The sequence below is a fragment of the Artemia sp. Qi Xiang Cuo genome, chromosome 7 (assembly GCF_049724085.1).
Source record: "Artemia sp. Qi Xiang Cuo chromosome 7, ASM4972408v1, whole genome shotgun sequence".
Taxonomy (NCBI): Eukaryota; Metazoa; Arthropoda; class Branchiopoda; order Anostraca; family Artemiidae; genus Artemia; species Artemia sp. Qi Xiang Cuo.
In genome coordinates this window covers 35,856,542-35,873,470 of record NC_142800.1, presented here as the reverse complement: position 1 = coordinate 35,873,470, position 16,929 = coordinate 35,856,542, and the positions used below count along the sequence as shown (strand labels likewise).

Below are 16,929 nucleotides of genomic sequence, written 5' to 3'. Positions count from 1 at the left end.
CTGAAGGCCAGGTTGAACCGCCGATATGGTTACTAATGTAGTCATCAATACCAAAAGAATGCAGTCACACTGATATGAAATGCAAGATACCATTTCAGAAGTAAAGTCAGCTAATTACCACAGTATTCTTCTCAAAGAGACAAAAAATGTCTCTAGAAAAGAACATATAGCGATCCTACTCAGGTACAATTATATGGAAAAGTCGTTCCCACAATTATAGGCTATGGAAAAGTAGTGGAACGACCAATTTGCTTCTATAAAATGCAAAAATTAGACACCGAAAGCTTATCCACCTCGATTTGTGAAGCTATAGAAAAGCTTGGTGTAGTTTTGATGGTGCGTGTTACCCAATGTTACAACGGCGCATCCGATCTGAGCTCTCTCTTGAAAATGCCAGCAATGAAAGATTTTTCTTGGCATTAGGGAGTGTGAGGTAGTATCTTTGATCGACAAAGGGATATGACAGCCTCAGTGACTTTTATGATAATGGCCGTCAGAAAAGAGAAGGTTAAGAAACTGAATTTGGATAGAATAGTTGACGATTTTTTCCAAGCAGCGAAGTCACAGTTACTCTCTACTTTAATTATGTTTACTCAATGTTATTTGTTTTTGTATCTTTCTTAAAAAATGAAAAAAAAACACTCAAATTTTTCCTGAATTGATGCCCCTGGCACTGGAACATCATAAAGAGTTCCAAAATTCCCACACTGCTTTGACTGAAATGTTTAACTGAATTGTTCCTGACTTTGTTCCTGATAGTCTTTTTTGTTTCTGATTAGTTTTATTTCGAGCAAGCTCTTATCTTATTCATCGTTCACCATGTGCATATTGGGTCCTATAGAAAGATTGGGTCCTATAGCAGATTTTGTCCATTATGCAGGTTGGGTCCTATTTTTCTCAAGAGTATGCTCTGGAAACAACAAACACACCCATGTAATCAGAACCCGCTTTCTACACCGGTTTTTGAAATTATTTATAATACGTTGGGAATGGCTTAATGCATTGAGTTGAAACTTTGGGAGGCTTGGGAAAGGTATCTCTACTCCTGTTTGTGGTACTTTCTGTTCGTTTTAAGTTGTGAATTGAATGTCTATTGTAATTTCTTTTCGTTTTGTACTTCAGTTATTCATTTATAGGGATTTCTGTTTGGTAAAATTCGAATGATTATATGATTTTATTTTTGCTCGTCTTCGGGTTAATGTAGTTCTTTAATTTCTTTGAAAAATTAGTTTTGAACATTTTTTAATTAATATCAAGTAAAACTGCATAGAGTCATTGTTTTATGGATTTCAATCACAATATTATGTTAAATATTATAGTAGCAGGTATCATTCAAGTTGAAGGCCTAGTGTTAAATTTGATGTGTCCTTACCTTTCTAACCTCATTCTTAAACAGTGCTGGAAATCCGACAAAACCTCCAATGCTTCCAGCTAAAAGTATTGCTATCCCTAGTACCAGACTTGTAATCCCACCACTTTTTAAGGTGCAACAACCCATGGTCTTCTGCTCCTCGAAATTGTAGATGACCTGAAAAGGGGTCAACTTAAATTAAAGAATTGATGCACAAAGGTCTATTCTTAGCAATAATGAATCTTTATCCAAATCACCCTCGATTGTGAAGTTAGGACCTACATACCTGGATTTAGTAATGTCAGCATGAATATGTTTATCCGAATCACCATTTACCAGGGTACGCAATTAATATTATTATGATGGCAAAAATGTAACAATTTAATATAGACAAACACGAAGGAAGGAAGCTTAGGACCGTTTCCTCGTCCCTAGTCTTTGAACTCCCAACATTTTATTATTACGGCTACCCCTATATTTTTCCCTCTTTCATGTTTCAGACCGTAATTAGTATGTAATTTCATATTAAAATATGTAATTGATATTGGAATGTTATACAACTCAAAGGATTTTATCAGACATATACACCTTTTGGGGGAGTGGAGGTAAATTAACTAATAGAAATAATGCGTATGACTTAAATCAAGATTGCAGGAAAATTATGCAGTAAAATATCAATCTCAGATTTGGAGAAGGGCAAATTATGAGTTCTAAGCATTTATTTGGGAATTTTATTTAATGGGGGGGATGGAGAATTTTAAGAAAACAAATTTCATTTGATAATTTGAATAAGAAGTACCTGTAAATCTGAAAAAATTTATAATTCCATGAAGGCCAAGGCTTCGAGGCCTCTCTACCTGTCTAAAGTCCCATGCCTATGTACCTTGACTCAATTATTCTTTTTCAAGCAAAAGGAATAACAAAAATCTTACACGAAAATTGTGCGGTTAAGTTCCAACAGCTAATTAATTACTAGCTCTTGAATTCTACTTATTTTTTTATGCGCAAATAAATCTCTTATCAAAGTGCTATTAATAGAAACGGTTAATCATTTTCAAAGTCGAACAATTACTGACTGATTAAAAAATCGAAGTGCAAATAAAGAAAGATGAACAAAATATATGACTTAACATTTTTTCACCTTAATCTTACTGATATATTACAGCTGAAATCAAATCTTGGAACAAGGCTATGATTATTTCTTTATCTTTGTCTTACATTTCAGGTTTTGATTGGCAATGTAAAAATTTGAGTCATAATTAAAAAATAATGCATTTTGTACCTAATCGTTGGGCCACTATATTCGGGTCTTTATAGTTCCTTTTTTGTGTCTGAGTGTGAGAACATTTACAGTTGAATCTAATGGCATTAGCCGTTATTATCAGAAAACATCCTTATCAATAGCAAAAATAAAGAGCAAGTTGAATTGAGTCTAAAACATAGGTAAACAACTAAGGGATTCTCTGTCTTTTCATAGTCTACAAAAGAACCTCAACTTGTAAACAGCGATGCGTCTCTAACCTGTTATATTCTTCTAAATTTACTCCCTTACCTTAAGATAGAGGACATGATCATAAGAAACTTGGAGAGGGTTTGTTCAATTTAAGAAAAAAGTGGATTGAAGATTGTTTTTTTTTGCGGAATGTTCTTTTTTGTCCTAGGGCTCCTGAATTTTCTAAGATTTAAAGATAAAATAGGATTTAAAAAAATATTTTCAGAAGAAACTTAAGTCCTGAATCCCCAGCACCCACTAGCTCGGTGAATTCAGACATATCGTACCAAATTAGACTCATGGTTATGATCGAAACATCACGGTGTTGTACTAAATGGCTAAATGATAATCATATAAAACATTTTCCTTATAAAGAAAGCTGTGTTACCGTTTTCGAGGAGCTTCTGTCTTGAAGAAACCTTCTATCAAAAAAGATAATCTTTTCTAGCTATGTAGAAAGTATCCATTCGTACTGCTGCTGCCACTCCTAAAATTCTTACTATGACTACTACTAATCAGCCATGGCTACCATTACATCTACCACGTCTATACATAGCCATAGTAGCACTCCTACCGCGACTACAACATCTATCATCACTGCTTCTCCTATCACGACTACTTTTACCGCGATTTTAAGCCTTTTCATAATTTGATAGTTAACGACGACTGTGGTCAAAAGCTAAAGTCTTGAGATCTCAAAACTGCGTCAGGTAATGAGCAAATTACAAATAGCTATTATGTGACAAAATTGATCTAAAATTCAAAAATTGGCAGGTGCACAGCGGACAAGGGCGGCATCATGGCCCAGACGCTACTCGCAACGTAGCGTCTGGGAAAAATATAGGGGTAGCCGTAACAATAAAATGTTGGGAGTTCAAAGACTAGGGAGGAGGAAACGGTCCTAAGCTTCCTTCCTTCGTGTTTGTCTATATTAAATTGTTACATTTTTGGTATCGCATTAATTGCGTAACCTGGTAAATGGTGACTCGGATAAACATATTCATGCTGACATTACTAAATCCAGGTATGTAGGTCCTTACTTCACAATCGAGGGTGATTTGGATAAAGATTCATTATTGCTAAGAATAGACCTTTGTGCATCAATTCTTTAATTTAAGTTGACCCCTTTTCAGGTCATCTACAATTTCGAGGAGCAGAAGACCATGGGTTGTTGAACCTTAAAAAGTGGTGGATTACAAGTCTGGTACTACGGATAGCAATACTTTTAGCTGGACGCATTGGAGGTTTTGTCGGATTTCCAGCACTGTTTAAGAATGAGGTTAGAAAGGTAAGGACACATCAAATTTAACACTAGGCCTTCAACTTGAATGATACCTGCTACTATAATATTTAACATAATATTGTGATTGAAATCCATAAAACAATGACTTTATGCAGTTTTACTTGATATAAATTAAAAAATCTCCAAAACTAATTTTTCAAAGAAATTAAAGAACTACATTAACCCGAAGACGAGCAAAAATAAAATCATATAATCATTCGAATTTTACCAAACAGAAATCCCTATAAATGAATAACTGAAGTACAAAACGAAAAGAAATTACAATAGACATTCAATTCACAACTTAAAACGAACAGAAAGTACCACAAACAGGAGTAGAGATAGCTTTCCCAAGCCTCCCAAAGTTTCAACTCAATGCATTAAGCCATTCCCAACGTATTATAAATAATTTCAAAAACCGGTGTAGAAAGTGGGATCTGATTACATGGGTGTGTTTGTTGTTTCCAGAGCATACTCTTGAGAAAAATAGGACCCAACCTGCATAATGGACAAAATCTGCTATAGGACCCAATCTTTCTATAGGACCCAATATGCACATGGTGAACGATGAATAAGATAAGAGCTTGCTCGAAATAAAACTAATCAGAAACAAAAAAGACTATCAGGAACAAAGTCAGGAACAATTCAGTTAAACATTTCAGTCAAAGCAGTGTGGGAATTTTGGCACTCTTTATGATGTTCCAGTGCCAGGGGCATCAATTCAGGAAAAATTTGAGTGTTTTTTTTTTCATTTTTTAATAAAGATACAAAAACAAATAACATTGAGTAAACATAATTAAAGTAGAGAGTAACTGTGACTTCGCTGCTTGGAAAAAATCGTCAACTATTCTATCCAAATTCAGTTTCTTAACCTTCTCTTTTCTGACGGCCATTATCATAAAAGTCACTGAGGCTGTCATTTCCCTTTGTCGATCAAAGATACTACCTCACACTCCCTAATGCCAAGAAAAATCTTTCATTGCTGGCATTTTCAAGAGAAAGTTCAGATCGGATGCGCCGTTGTAACATTGGGTAACACGCACCATCAAACCTACACCAAGCTTTTCTATAGCTTCACAAATCGAGGTGGATAAGCTTTCGGTGTCTAATTTTTGCTTGTTATAGAAGCAAATTGGTCGTTCCACTACTTTTCCATAGCCTATAATTGTGGGAACTACTTTTTCATATAATTGAACCTGAGTAGGATCGCCATATGTTCTTTTCTAGAGACATTTTTTGTCTCTTCGAGAAGAATACTGTGGTAATTAGCTGACTTTACTTCTGAAATGGTATCTTGAATTTCATATCAGTGTAACTGCATTCTTTTGGTATTGATGACTACATTAGTAACCATATCGGCGGTTCAACCTGGCCTTCAGCTTTTCGTCACCTTTAAATATTTCCTCTCTCAGTCCAATAAAACTACCCCTATTTGAAGATGTTTCTGATTCGTCATGATCACTCAAAGCAAGACCTTGGTGGCCAAGAAAGCAAATAACACAAAAAACGTACTTCACATGATGTCCATTTTCTTAAACCTCTTGAAATCTGAACCAACATAAGGCATTCGTCAGACATCTTGAAGCATTAGACTTAATTATCTTAAATTCCACCCTTGCCAACGTACAATGCCCATGTCTTTCACCACCAACATGTTGCCTCAATAGAGCAGAACTGTCTTTACACTTGCAAAATCCTATATTGATGAAAGTTCTTTTTCCAGCATTTTCCCCGGCCCTTAGAGTCCAACTAGAAAATGGCAGTAAACAGAACAAAACATTGTATCCAAGTTTTTCGAGTATTCAATCCATTCTAAGTCTTAAAGTAATGCGCACTAAATTTTCTTCCGTTAGAAGTGGAAGCAATATATCTCTCAAAAATAGGTCGACCTGGAACGACTGTTGCTGTTACTTGAACCTGCAACTGGTTCGAGGATGCAGACCATACCGTCGTGTTGACTTGGGTCATTTACTTTTCCTCTTGTTTCGAAAATATTGTCACAGGTGGGGGAACTCATATCCACTAACCCGACAATTGGAGCACTGAAATTATTGCCAGTTTTTTGCACTGAAGTTTCTTCATTTTTCTTCTGGATTTTCACCGCAAAAAATTCAAAAGGTTGTTAACGGTTTTGACTCGTTGTTTGATTATTGACTCACAAGAACATGTAGCTAAACTACCCATCCGACGCCTATTTTCTTACCGAACCCTTGTCAAATATGGGTAATAAAACAGCGGAGAGGAATCGTTTTACACATTTCAAAACAAGGTTGTCTCTCCTCAATATACTTCAGATGCTCCAGGATTGGGACAGAACGGACATTTCAAAACAAAGTAACTGAAAAGTAACAAGGCTATTTAATGGCTCTGAAAAAAAAACTAAGCCCGGGGGTGAAAATACAAATGACCAGTCTCGCTAGTTCAATATAGCATATAGGTAAAATACAAAATAGCTATTCAATGGAAGCAATAAGGTCTTTTTCCGAATCTATTGGCTCCATAGCACCCGCTCCTCCTATTGGAGCCATTTTCAAGTAGCAAGCTAGCAGTGGAGGAAAAAAAAGGAAAAAAGACACTTCAGTGCCACCCATGTCATAAAAGTGTTTTTCCTTGTTGTTCAAGCCAGGAAACTGTAAGTCTTCTGTAGAAGATTTTCGGCCATGGCGATTATAATGATCTGACACCATTTTTTTTAAAGCTTTTTAATTTGACCCTATTTTGTAAAGGTTTCAAGCTGTTTTTTGAGAATCCCATAAATTTTTTTTCGAAATTACATTTTACAATTAAGACTACTCAAGATATTACTTACCACAGTAAAAATGAGCTGCACGTTCGGAGGCTGTTGTCCCAATTAAGTAGCAATTTGATTTGTATCGTCCTCCACTTCTCACATTTTTTCATAACTTTCGGTATAGTCGTTTGTATCTCTCAATATTTCTTCCGATAGATTCCTTAGATTACGAGAGATCCTATAATTTAAAGGAGGTTTGAGGCGTTCTTCAACAGCTTCATTGGGGTCTAAAAAGTACATTTGGTCATATGACGGTGGTTCAATTTCACCTTCAGTAGTTTGTGACGGATGTGCCGCTAAATTAATTTTGTGATAAATTGGTCCAGGTACTTTAAAGCTAAATATATTTCGACTATTTATGGTTCGATTATCACTTACGTTGAATGAAGCTAGAGCAAAACACGAGTTCAAGTTTCGAATACACTTATAAAACTCTTCAGAGAGCAAGTGACGTCAAAAAAAAGGAAAACCAATTTATTCGGAAACTGAGGTGGTGACATTGCAATTCCACCATGCAAGCAGTAATCTCCAAACGAATTATCTTTGTTTGCTACTCTTTCCTCGGGAAAATGGAGAGCTCCACAGTGAATACAAGCAAAGTTGAATGTTCATTATCTTGACTTAAATGTTGAAAAGTCATGTTTTCTTATATTCTCAAGAGTTTCAAGGCCTTGTTCTGGTTCAAATGAAATACATGTATCGAGGGGTTCCCTTAATAGGTCTAAGGATCGTTGCGTTCGATTCCTAGGCGTATTGCTTGATGAAAATCTCTCCTTCAAGCTTCATATTGACCTTATTAAAATGAAAGTCTCCAGAAGCCTGCATCCTTAAAAAATTGAAACACATATTTCCAGGGTCAATACTTAGACTCTTATTCAACAGCCTAGTTCAGTGTTATGTTTCATACTGTTCTATTATCTGGATGTCAACTTTTTCCTCATCACTGAAGCCACTTTCAGAACTATATGATAAAGCAAGGTTCCCTACTTAAACCCTTACTTGTCTTGAGATCCCTCTATTTTCTGTCCTATGCTTCTTTCAATTTGTTTGAGGTTACATGGGCAGCTTCCTGCTGCCCTATGTAATAATTTAATTTTATTTCCGAGCAATTGACTTATTTTTTCCGCACTTCCAATAATTTACAAATACCGTATACTCCGTCAATACAGTCTGTTTTAACCCTCTGATAGCTTGCAATATGACTTGGAACACTCTCCCGGAGTCTGCGTGGGGCTGCTACTCGTTTGGTATCTTCAAAAACTATGTTAGAGATTTTCTTGCAAATAATTAAATTTTTTTCCCTGGTTCTCCGATGAGTTGATGTCTCTCGATTGGTTCTGTAATTTATTTGTGTGAGCGGATTCATGTATTACTCCCTTGCCTATCTTGGATTTTTTGGGTGTGGGGGGGGGGTTGTGATGTGAATGTGTTATTTAAAAAATGTTGGATGAATGTATTTTTTTTTTTTTTCCTCCCCTGTTTTTTTCCTGGTCATGGAGCCTTACGGGGGAGAATATATTGAAGCATTTGTTATTTTTATGTGTAATTTACCGTTGATTTTGGTATTCATTAATATTCATTGAAGCAAATAACAGGTATCTAACTTTCATAAAATGCGTTACATCGATTTGATATTAGATGGCAAAATTATTTATGTAGAATTGATAAATTTTGGAAACTTTTAGAGCGTGCATTTAAAAACTAGTACATCTTAAATTGACGTAGATTATAAGTCACATTATCCTTATATAAGCTAAAAATAATTTTCTTTAGGTAAATCTATTGCTTTGTCAGCGTATAGTTTTTTTTCAGTAGTTGTTTATATTGATTTTGTTGTTGTATCCCCCTTGTATCCCTGGCCATGGAGCCTGTCGACGGGTAATAAAAGCATTGTATTTCAAATTTGTATTTGTTGTTGAAAAGACTTACTTACTTAACTTACGCCAGGTGAAATTCGTTGAATCTTACTGGCAGATTTTATTTGAGATATACGTGACCCACTTACAACAAATGTTGTAATTGTCATGAATATGACAAAATACTGCACAGAATTTAATGTTATATCACTCGCTGAAGAGCAACTAAAAACTAGCATAGTTTCAAGCATACTAAAGAAACGCTAGGAGCCGACACACTCTTAAAGGAAAAGAATATCAAGTGATGCTTATTTTCATGATAAAAAGGTTAGGAAATCACTTTAGATAGCTCAAGATAAAAATCATACTAGCTTTAATTGGACTCTTGAAGAAATACACATTCTTTTGACTAAAGTGGAATGCTTGGTTACAAATGCTAGTAAGCCCACAGACCCTTTATACGGAACATATATAGTCAAGTAAGAGTGAACTAATGGCTCATCTACAAATAATAGTGGATTATACCTTAGAGGTAGAAAGCCTGTGGAGTTGGGTTAGGCACCCAAACTCCTGTTTCCTCCAAAAGAACTAGAGATAAATTTTTGTTACCTGTTTCTAATGTTTCTTTGGTTTCAGATAGACCTCTCCACATATATATTTTTTTTCTTTTACCCATTTGGGGAGAAGAAACCAGGTAACTTCAGGGTCAATGAGGCAACCAGGAGATCAAACCTCTGTTCTACCATGCCTCCCATGGCAACCACAGCTTGAATTACAGGTAGAATTATATTTGAGATATTGGATGAGGTAAGACAAAGGGTTCCGGACTTGAAACCCTGAGGTCAGGGCTTAAGTCCTGGTGTCGCTGCTTATTTGGTTTGAGACGGGGGTCAATGGTGTGACTCTGTAAGCTTAGCTGGAATCGACCCAGCTCTGAATGGGTACCTGGAGAAATCTGGGGGAAAAACACAAAAAGCGTCGGATGATTTGCCCCCAAGCATGCATTGTACTCCCGGCCGAAGGCATAGAATAAGGAGATGGGTACCTCCGCAACACAGACCATTGGTAAGCATGCAAAAAAGTTTTGATTTAAGACAAAGTCTCAAATTTTTTATACTTTCAAAGAATGGCAACTTTCAGCGCATGCAAAAATATGATAACTAAAATCATGATTTAAAAATAAATTTTCTCAGTGAGATGGTGTAAAGACTACAATTTAAAGAGTTTCTTCTTCTAAAGGCGACAGCTTGATTAGATAAATTGAATTGATAACTGTTCAGAACGGCTTTTTAGCAGAAGCCTTTTCTCTATCTACTAAAAAAATTGTACTAATTTTTTCATTCGAAATATTTTTAGCCATAAGAGAAAAGAATCATTAAATTATTGTTTTTTCTGTGTGTACAATTGGGATATAAAAATGGGAGGTTTATATTCACACCAGAGAATAGAAACACACATTTTCTTTTTACCACCAAGGATATAGATAAGAAAGATACAGGTTTTCTTTTCACAAATTAGTCAGTGACCAACTTTTCTTTTTGTTGTTGAAATCCGTTCAAAAAACGTATCGTTTAAACACTCTTCCATGTTAAAATCATGGGAGTCTACTGGGGAAAGGAACTCTGTTTATTATTCAAATTTTCTTCCGGTTATTGAAAAGTTTCATATTGTTCTTAACGGCTTTGGGATTTGAGAAGGGGTTACGATAGCTGTTGTGAGAGCAATGTACGATACAATCTCAAATTGGAGAAGAGGAATACTGGTGTTATCCCCGGGCGCTAATGAGTAATACCCTGAATGAATGTCTACTAATACCGTCAAAAGTAGCAATTTCAAAAACGATGGTAAATCGATTTACTCGGTGTGCTACGTGGGTTTCAAAAAGACTGGAGCAACATCCTATTTGCACATTTTCCTAAAAGGAGAAAAACAAAAATGGGTTAATCAGCACCAGCCAACTGGTCAATGTTCCAGCCTATTTAAAAGAAAACCAGATCAAAGTGCCAAGTAGGGTTATACGGTAATCGATAGCGTCTTGGATAGTATGCTAGTGGAACAATTATGGAATGAGACCTACGGGAAAAAACCGTCCATTCTGGAATTATGTTGAAAAGCAGCAAAAGAACCTGTGTCGCAACCAAATGAATGGGAGACCATTTTTCAGACTCTGAATCGGAACCCATGAGAATAGAGCCATTCTCAGATTTAAGATCCCCAGGTTGAGCCACATAAATATTTTGGCAAATGTTGATGTTCCATTTAAAAAAAGTGTAGCCGATTTATTGTTTTTCGTTTCACCTTATTATGTCATAACTAAGTATATATATACAAATTTGATTTTTGCAGAATTAGTTTTTTGGTATTGGAGTTTTTGAGTAGCTGGATTTCCTGTTTCTACAATAGCCCTCGACGTCCACTTCAATTCTGGGAAATGTGGAAAACTCTAATCAAGGACCACTTGCTCAAATTGGGGACGCACGTTGACCACCTTATGATAGACAAAATACTTAGGACAATGGAAAGACGAAAGTAGTGAGCAATCTAACTATTGTACGGACTGAATATATATGTGCTGTGAGAACTTTTCTACTAATGTAAAAATAATATTCAACACAGCTTAGTGTGTATGTGAACTCTTAATATTTGATAAATTCGAAGCAATCTGGGATATTTTAAGGAAAAAAAAAGAATTAAATTATTGTTTTTTTTCGGCCTTGTAATTTTCTCCGATTCATTTATGGGCTCGATTATTTTGTGAAAAAAAGGGGGGGGGGGAATTTTCAAACACATTTTAGAAGTAAGAAGAATCGCAAACAGAAAATAGTTTTAATTTTTATGCTATCTAGTGACACTTGTTCATTCTTCTTTACCATTCAGTATTTCAATTGAATTTTTTCGGAGTCTATTCTCTATCGGCGGTGCCCAAGAAATGCATTTCGATCGAAAATAGGATTCGTGCAAGCAAGATGGATGGAAGCATGTGAAAAGCCACAGTTTAAATAACTATGAAAAACTCTGGGTATGCTTATATCATAAATAGAAGTGACCTCTCAGGGTATCCAATTTTAAGTTGTCTACAAGCAAAATGGTACTCTATACATCCAGACTGGGGTGAAAGAAACTTGTCCGAGCACTAGATTTTCAATTGAAATTAAGATAGTGACAGAGACAGGGACGTCTCTTCCCAATCAGGGGAGTGCTATAACAAGTAGGATCAACTAAATTAAATAGTCTATAAAATTAAAATAATTTGATAATCCTAACTTTGAGATTCGAAGAAATAAAATACGTAGATCAGATACAACATACCGGATGTGCAGAGCATTCTGAGGAGCGTCAGTTTACCAGACACCGTAGGAGATCTGGAATAAGAAATTGACGTAAAAGCCCAGGATTGTGGTTGGGAAAATTACTATATAAGGTCCAGAAAATAGATAAAATGGTGCTTTTTTTGACGTTTGCTATTACATGGTACTTTTGGATGGACCTGCTTGAATTGTAAGTGTTATTTATTTGAGTGTTTGTCTGTAAATCTCAGCCTTATTCTTATTGTATTCTTTGAGCAATATATCTATAATCAAAATATAACTTAGATTTTCCTCGTTCATGACTCAGCAGACCCTTCAACTAATCGTAACTATCTTAGTTTACCCCTCGCTACCTAAGGTCGTCAAAATCAGCAAGTTGCGAGCACGGAATCTGGTCGGTCGAGAGTGTGTGAATATACCGTGCCCGATATTAGTAGCACAAGTTCGATGTGCACCCGTTCAGGGCAATAGCTTCTGAGAAAGAGATTACACAGCTAAGGTGGGGTCAATGGGATCGCCCTGAAAAAGACCTTGGACTACAAAAGAATTATAACAAATGCAGCCATAGTCAACTCAAATATTCTCTTAGACAAAATAAACTTCAATATACAAGAATAGTTTCTGTTTTAATTTCAAATACACTAGTAATTTCTATTATACGTACGTTCTGCTTTATTTGAGTCGCAGCAAAAATAAAAAAAGATCACAGACATTGATTATCAAAATTCCATGTTTTGAATGTCTTCAAACACCATCTTTTGATTTCTGAAAATAATAAAACTGAATCAATAGATAATCCAGGTACCAAGTAGTGTTTAACCCATACTTACTGATCGAATCACGTAATTCGACGGATAATAATAGCTAAACAAGAAAACGCTCATTATACCGGAAAAATTTACATAGTTAAACTTCGCCGAATTTTTTCTTTCTGTAAATTTCAGAGATCAGTAAGCCGTAAAACATTGATTTTTGTCAGCTTTCACCTAAAAAATTGTTCTGGCAGGTTAACACTGCGACCGTATTTTGAACAACAGTAGAAACAAGGTTATGGCAAAAGGATATTTAAACCTAAATACCTAAGTTTAAAAAGAACCTTTGAAAATATAAATATATTTCCAATATGTGAAAAAGTTAAAATATACAAGTAGTTCCAATTTTATTTTACAATTTCCTTCTCGAGAAGCTTCAGTGCGAAACTGTAACTTTTTTCATAATTTTCAAATTAAATAATGTGTTTCATAGGAATATCGAACAAATTAACAAAAAATATATGAAACAAGATATATACGCGTATATATATATATATATATATATATATATATATATATATATATATATATATATATATATATATATATATATATATATATATATATATATATATATATATATATATATATATATATATATATATATATATATATATATATATATATATATATATATATAAAAATATATATATATATATATATATATATATATATATATATATATATATATTTCCAATATGTAAAAAAGTTAAAATATACAAGTAGTTCCAATTTTATTTTACAATTTCCTTCTCGAGAAGCTTCAGTACGAAACTGTAACTTTTTTCATAATTTTCAAATTAAATAATGTGTTTCATAGGAATATCGAACAAATTAACAAAAAATATATGAAACATATATTGTGAAATATATGTTTCATATATGAAATATATGAAACATATAAACATATATATATATATATATATATATATATATATATATATATATATATATATATATATATATATATATATATATATATATATATATATATATATATATATATATATATATATATATATATATATATATATATATATATATATATAACTATAGTTTTTACAAATTATGAAAACTAAATTTATGAAGGAATAACAGGCAAAAGTACTTCTTTTCATTTATGCCAAGCTGTTTTCAGCTTATGAATTCTGAGGTGGTGAAAATAAGTGTTAAGGCAAGAAATGTTAGCTTTTTGAGATCATACTGGAACTTTCAAAGATAAAGAATTAATACTTCTTCATAAATAATATACCAATTGAATAATGAATTATTTCTTTTTAAAAGCAATATGGGATGTCCAATATGGGATGTTCAAATCTACTTAATTGTTTGTCTACACTAAACACGCAAACACAATTCAGATTAAACTAAGGTTGGTGCTATGGTACGCGGGTCAGGCCTCTACAGATCTAATGTGGTGCCCAAGAAATTTAAAAGAACTGAAAGTTTAAGTTTTGAAAATTAAGGAAGTTTAAGAATAAGGAAGTTTAAATAAGTTAAATGTGTAACTAGAAGTGTTGACTGCTAATTTCAGTGCTCTGGAGCATCAATGAAATAGTTTAGATACCAATATAGTAGGTCTATGGGCACCGACAAGATCATTATTTGCTAAAAAAATACTGTTTTTCAAAAAATAGAATTCAAGAAGACAGAATTCTGTTTCCTTGAAACTATTGTTTCAAGAAAACAGGTAACCCATATTTGCCTTAGTAATAACTCCCTTTTTCCCTCACGAGCCAAAAAGATAAAGCCATTGAAATAAAACCTATTTATGTGCTACAAACTTTCCACGGCAAAAAATGGCAAAACTTGAATCTAATCTATTAGAATCGGCATGCAGCCCAAACTAGAGAGCCGGAATTAGCCAGCTGCTATCATGACTTAGGATGTTATTGGATTCCAAATTTCGAAAACTGCTACCTTGATTTTAAATCTCAAAAAGGGTTCCATTTCTTATGGAGGACCAACAACTAACAAAAATTTATTTTCACCAGATGAGCTCTACAATATTGGGGCTGCATAACTTACCCTTTAGCCCTTTTTTACAGTCAGCAAACAAGTAAGGAACTATTTTTTAAGAAAAATTATGAAAAGGAAATATGAACTCTTTTTTCGCACTTATTTCATAATTCTCTTGCAAAACAGCAAGAAAATGCAAAAGCGATATTGGATAAATAATTTAGAATAACTCGAAAGAATTTAGAAATGTACCCAAAGAAACATGAAAAATAAAGCAAACTCGTCAAATAAACAGAAGATAATCCAATAATTGACACATGAATGCTGAGAGATAAAAACTCCGGAGGGGTAAAGACTGAGCTATTTTGAGGGCTCAGCTAATTAAGAGATAAACACTCTTTTAGTTTCACTGAGCCACTTTGAGGAATCGATCCAAAACTGAGTACGATATTTGCTAAAGGTGGATAGTATTGAACAATTAATATTTAAATATCGAATTCTAATGGAGTAAAACTGTTGAAGCAGTGAAGAATGAATGATGGTGTCGATGTAACTCTTGATCAAAAGAACTAGAAAGTAGTGATAAAAACGTATACCAGATAAGTACATCAATGTCAGTGGTAAAATGCACGAGAACGATATTGTTCCGATTAAGGTAGGAAGTGAGGGTAGTAGCTCACTTGGTGTCGAATCAGGAGTTAAGCACGTTTAAGTCCGATCCCTCTTTGAATGGATTATCCTGATGAAGTTTTCACTAAGAACACGGCAAAGGGTATGGGACAGCATGGAAACAAATGAACAGGTAAAACTCTCCCAGACTTAGATTATGCAGATGAATTGAGTGTCTTAGATAAAATGATAGCAAAATGAACGATTTCTTGGATGTTCTGAGAGTTCACAGTCCAAGAACAGCTATGAAAATTAATGTTAGGAGAACTAAGACGCTTTACTAAGGAAAAAAAGGATAAAGAGGTGACGCTGGGTAACGAGAAGATTAGCCGAGTAGACACCTTCACATACCTCGATGACATTATTTTAAAAGCTGGTCAACGAAGTGTAGATGAAAAAATAGAGTAAAATAGCCTAGGTTTTTTCCACAGTTGTAAAATCTTGAAAGCATAGGAAGATAAATCTACGAGCCGAAATTAGAATACTGGAGCTACGGTAATGACAAAAGTCAAGCGTGATTCTAAAACGTGGGCACTTTGACAGGCAGAGGAAGATTTGTTAAATGTTTTTCAGAGGAATTGTCGACGGATAATTTTAGGTACCCGTTTGACTGACCGTACGTCAAACACCAAGCTTTCCGAAAACGTAATTCTATCCGACTCTCTATGGACATAATGAAAGAAAGGTTGATATGGCTAAGACATGTTTGATGGATGAAGGATGACATGTTACCAGAGATTGTTCTTTTTGACCATCCAACTGGGCCTAAATTCGGGTCTTAACCGAATGGGGCGGGAAGAAGTCATATGGAAGGAATTAAATTAAATTGGAATTTATTGGGAAGGGGTCAAAAGTGAATCTTTGAAAGGATTGAGATGGAGGGATGTACGAAGCTGTTTTGAGCTCAGGCGACTTTTGGTAAAGTGAGCTCATAGTAGCAGTATTATTGCAATGCAAAAATTACTTAATTGTCAAATAAAAAAAGTTTTTATTTCCAAATGTAGTAAAAGCTATAAAATATTTTTCTTTTCCTTGTTACTAGGAACAACTGAAATTTGTAAAAGCTAAAAACGAAATCGGTGGTCATTAATGGCATGAAAGTTGTGTGCATATTTAGGAAATGTCATGACCAACTTATGATGTCATTTCTAGTCTTAAATAACCAATAACGAGTAATAAATAACCAAGACAAACTTAAAAAAACAGAAATTACCACAAACAGGAGTAGCAAATGGCTTCAAAAGACCAGAACATCACTTGCGCTTTATTGAAATCAAGAGACATTTTAAATGTTTTCTCTTTTATAACGTTAATAAATAAAAAATTGTTCAGACTTTCAGGAAGAAATATCAATATATATTAAACATTTAATCTACATTTCATTAGTTCTTTTCAGTAATCTTGGTTAT

The 16,929-nt window shown here is 34.2% G+C and overlaps 2 protein-coding genes across 3 annotated transcripts in view; both read right to left on the bottom strand.

Moving 5' to 3' along the window:
- Positions 1–2,387, bottom strand: part of LOC148950212 (platelet glycoprotein 4-like) — a 138,092-nt gene extending 135,705 nt beyond the window's left edge. For both annotated transcript variants that reach the window (XM_089091509.1, XM_089091510.1), the window contains exons 1-2: positions 2,284–2,387; positions 1,373–1,528 (exon numbers count right to left, since the gene is read on the bottom strand). In XM_089091509.1, coding sequence (XP_088947635.1) covers positions 1,373–1,498 — 126 coding nt within the window. In that variant the 5' untranslated portion in view covers positions 1,499–1,528; positions 2,284–2,387. The remainder of the gene's footprint in view (positions 1–1,372; positions 1,529–2,283) is intronic.
- A 10,306-nt stretch (positions 2,388–12,693) lies between these two features.
- The window catches only part of LOC148950211 (platelet glycoprotein 4-like), an 83,236-nt gene continuing 79,000 nt past the window's right edge, over positions 12,694–16,929 (bottom strand). Inside the window, exon 10 of the mRNA XM_089092234.1 lies at positions 12,694–12,845. Within this exon, the coding sequence (XP_088948360.1) occupies positions 12,825–12,845 (21 nt within the window). The 3' untranslated portion in view covers positions 12,694–12,824. The remainder of the gene's footprint in view (positions 12,846–16,929) is intronic.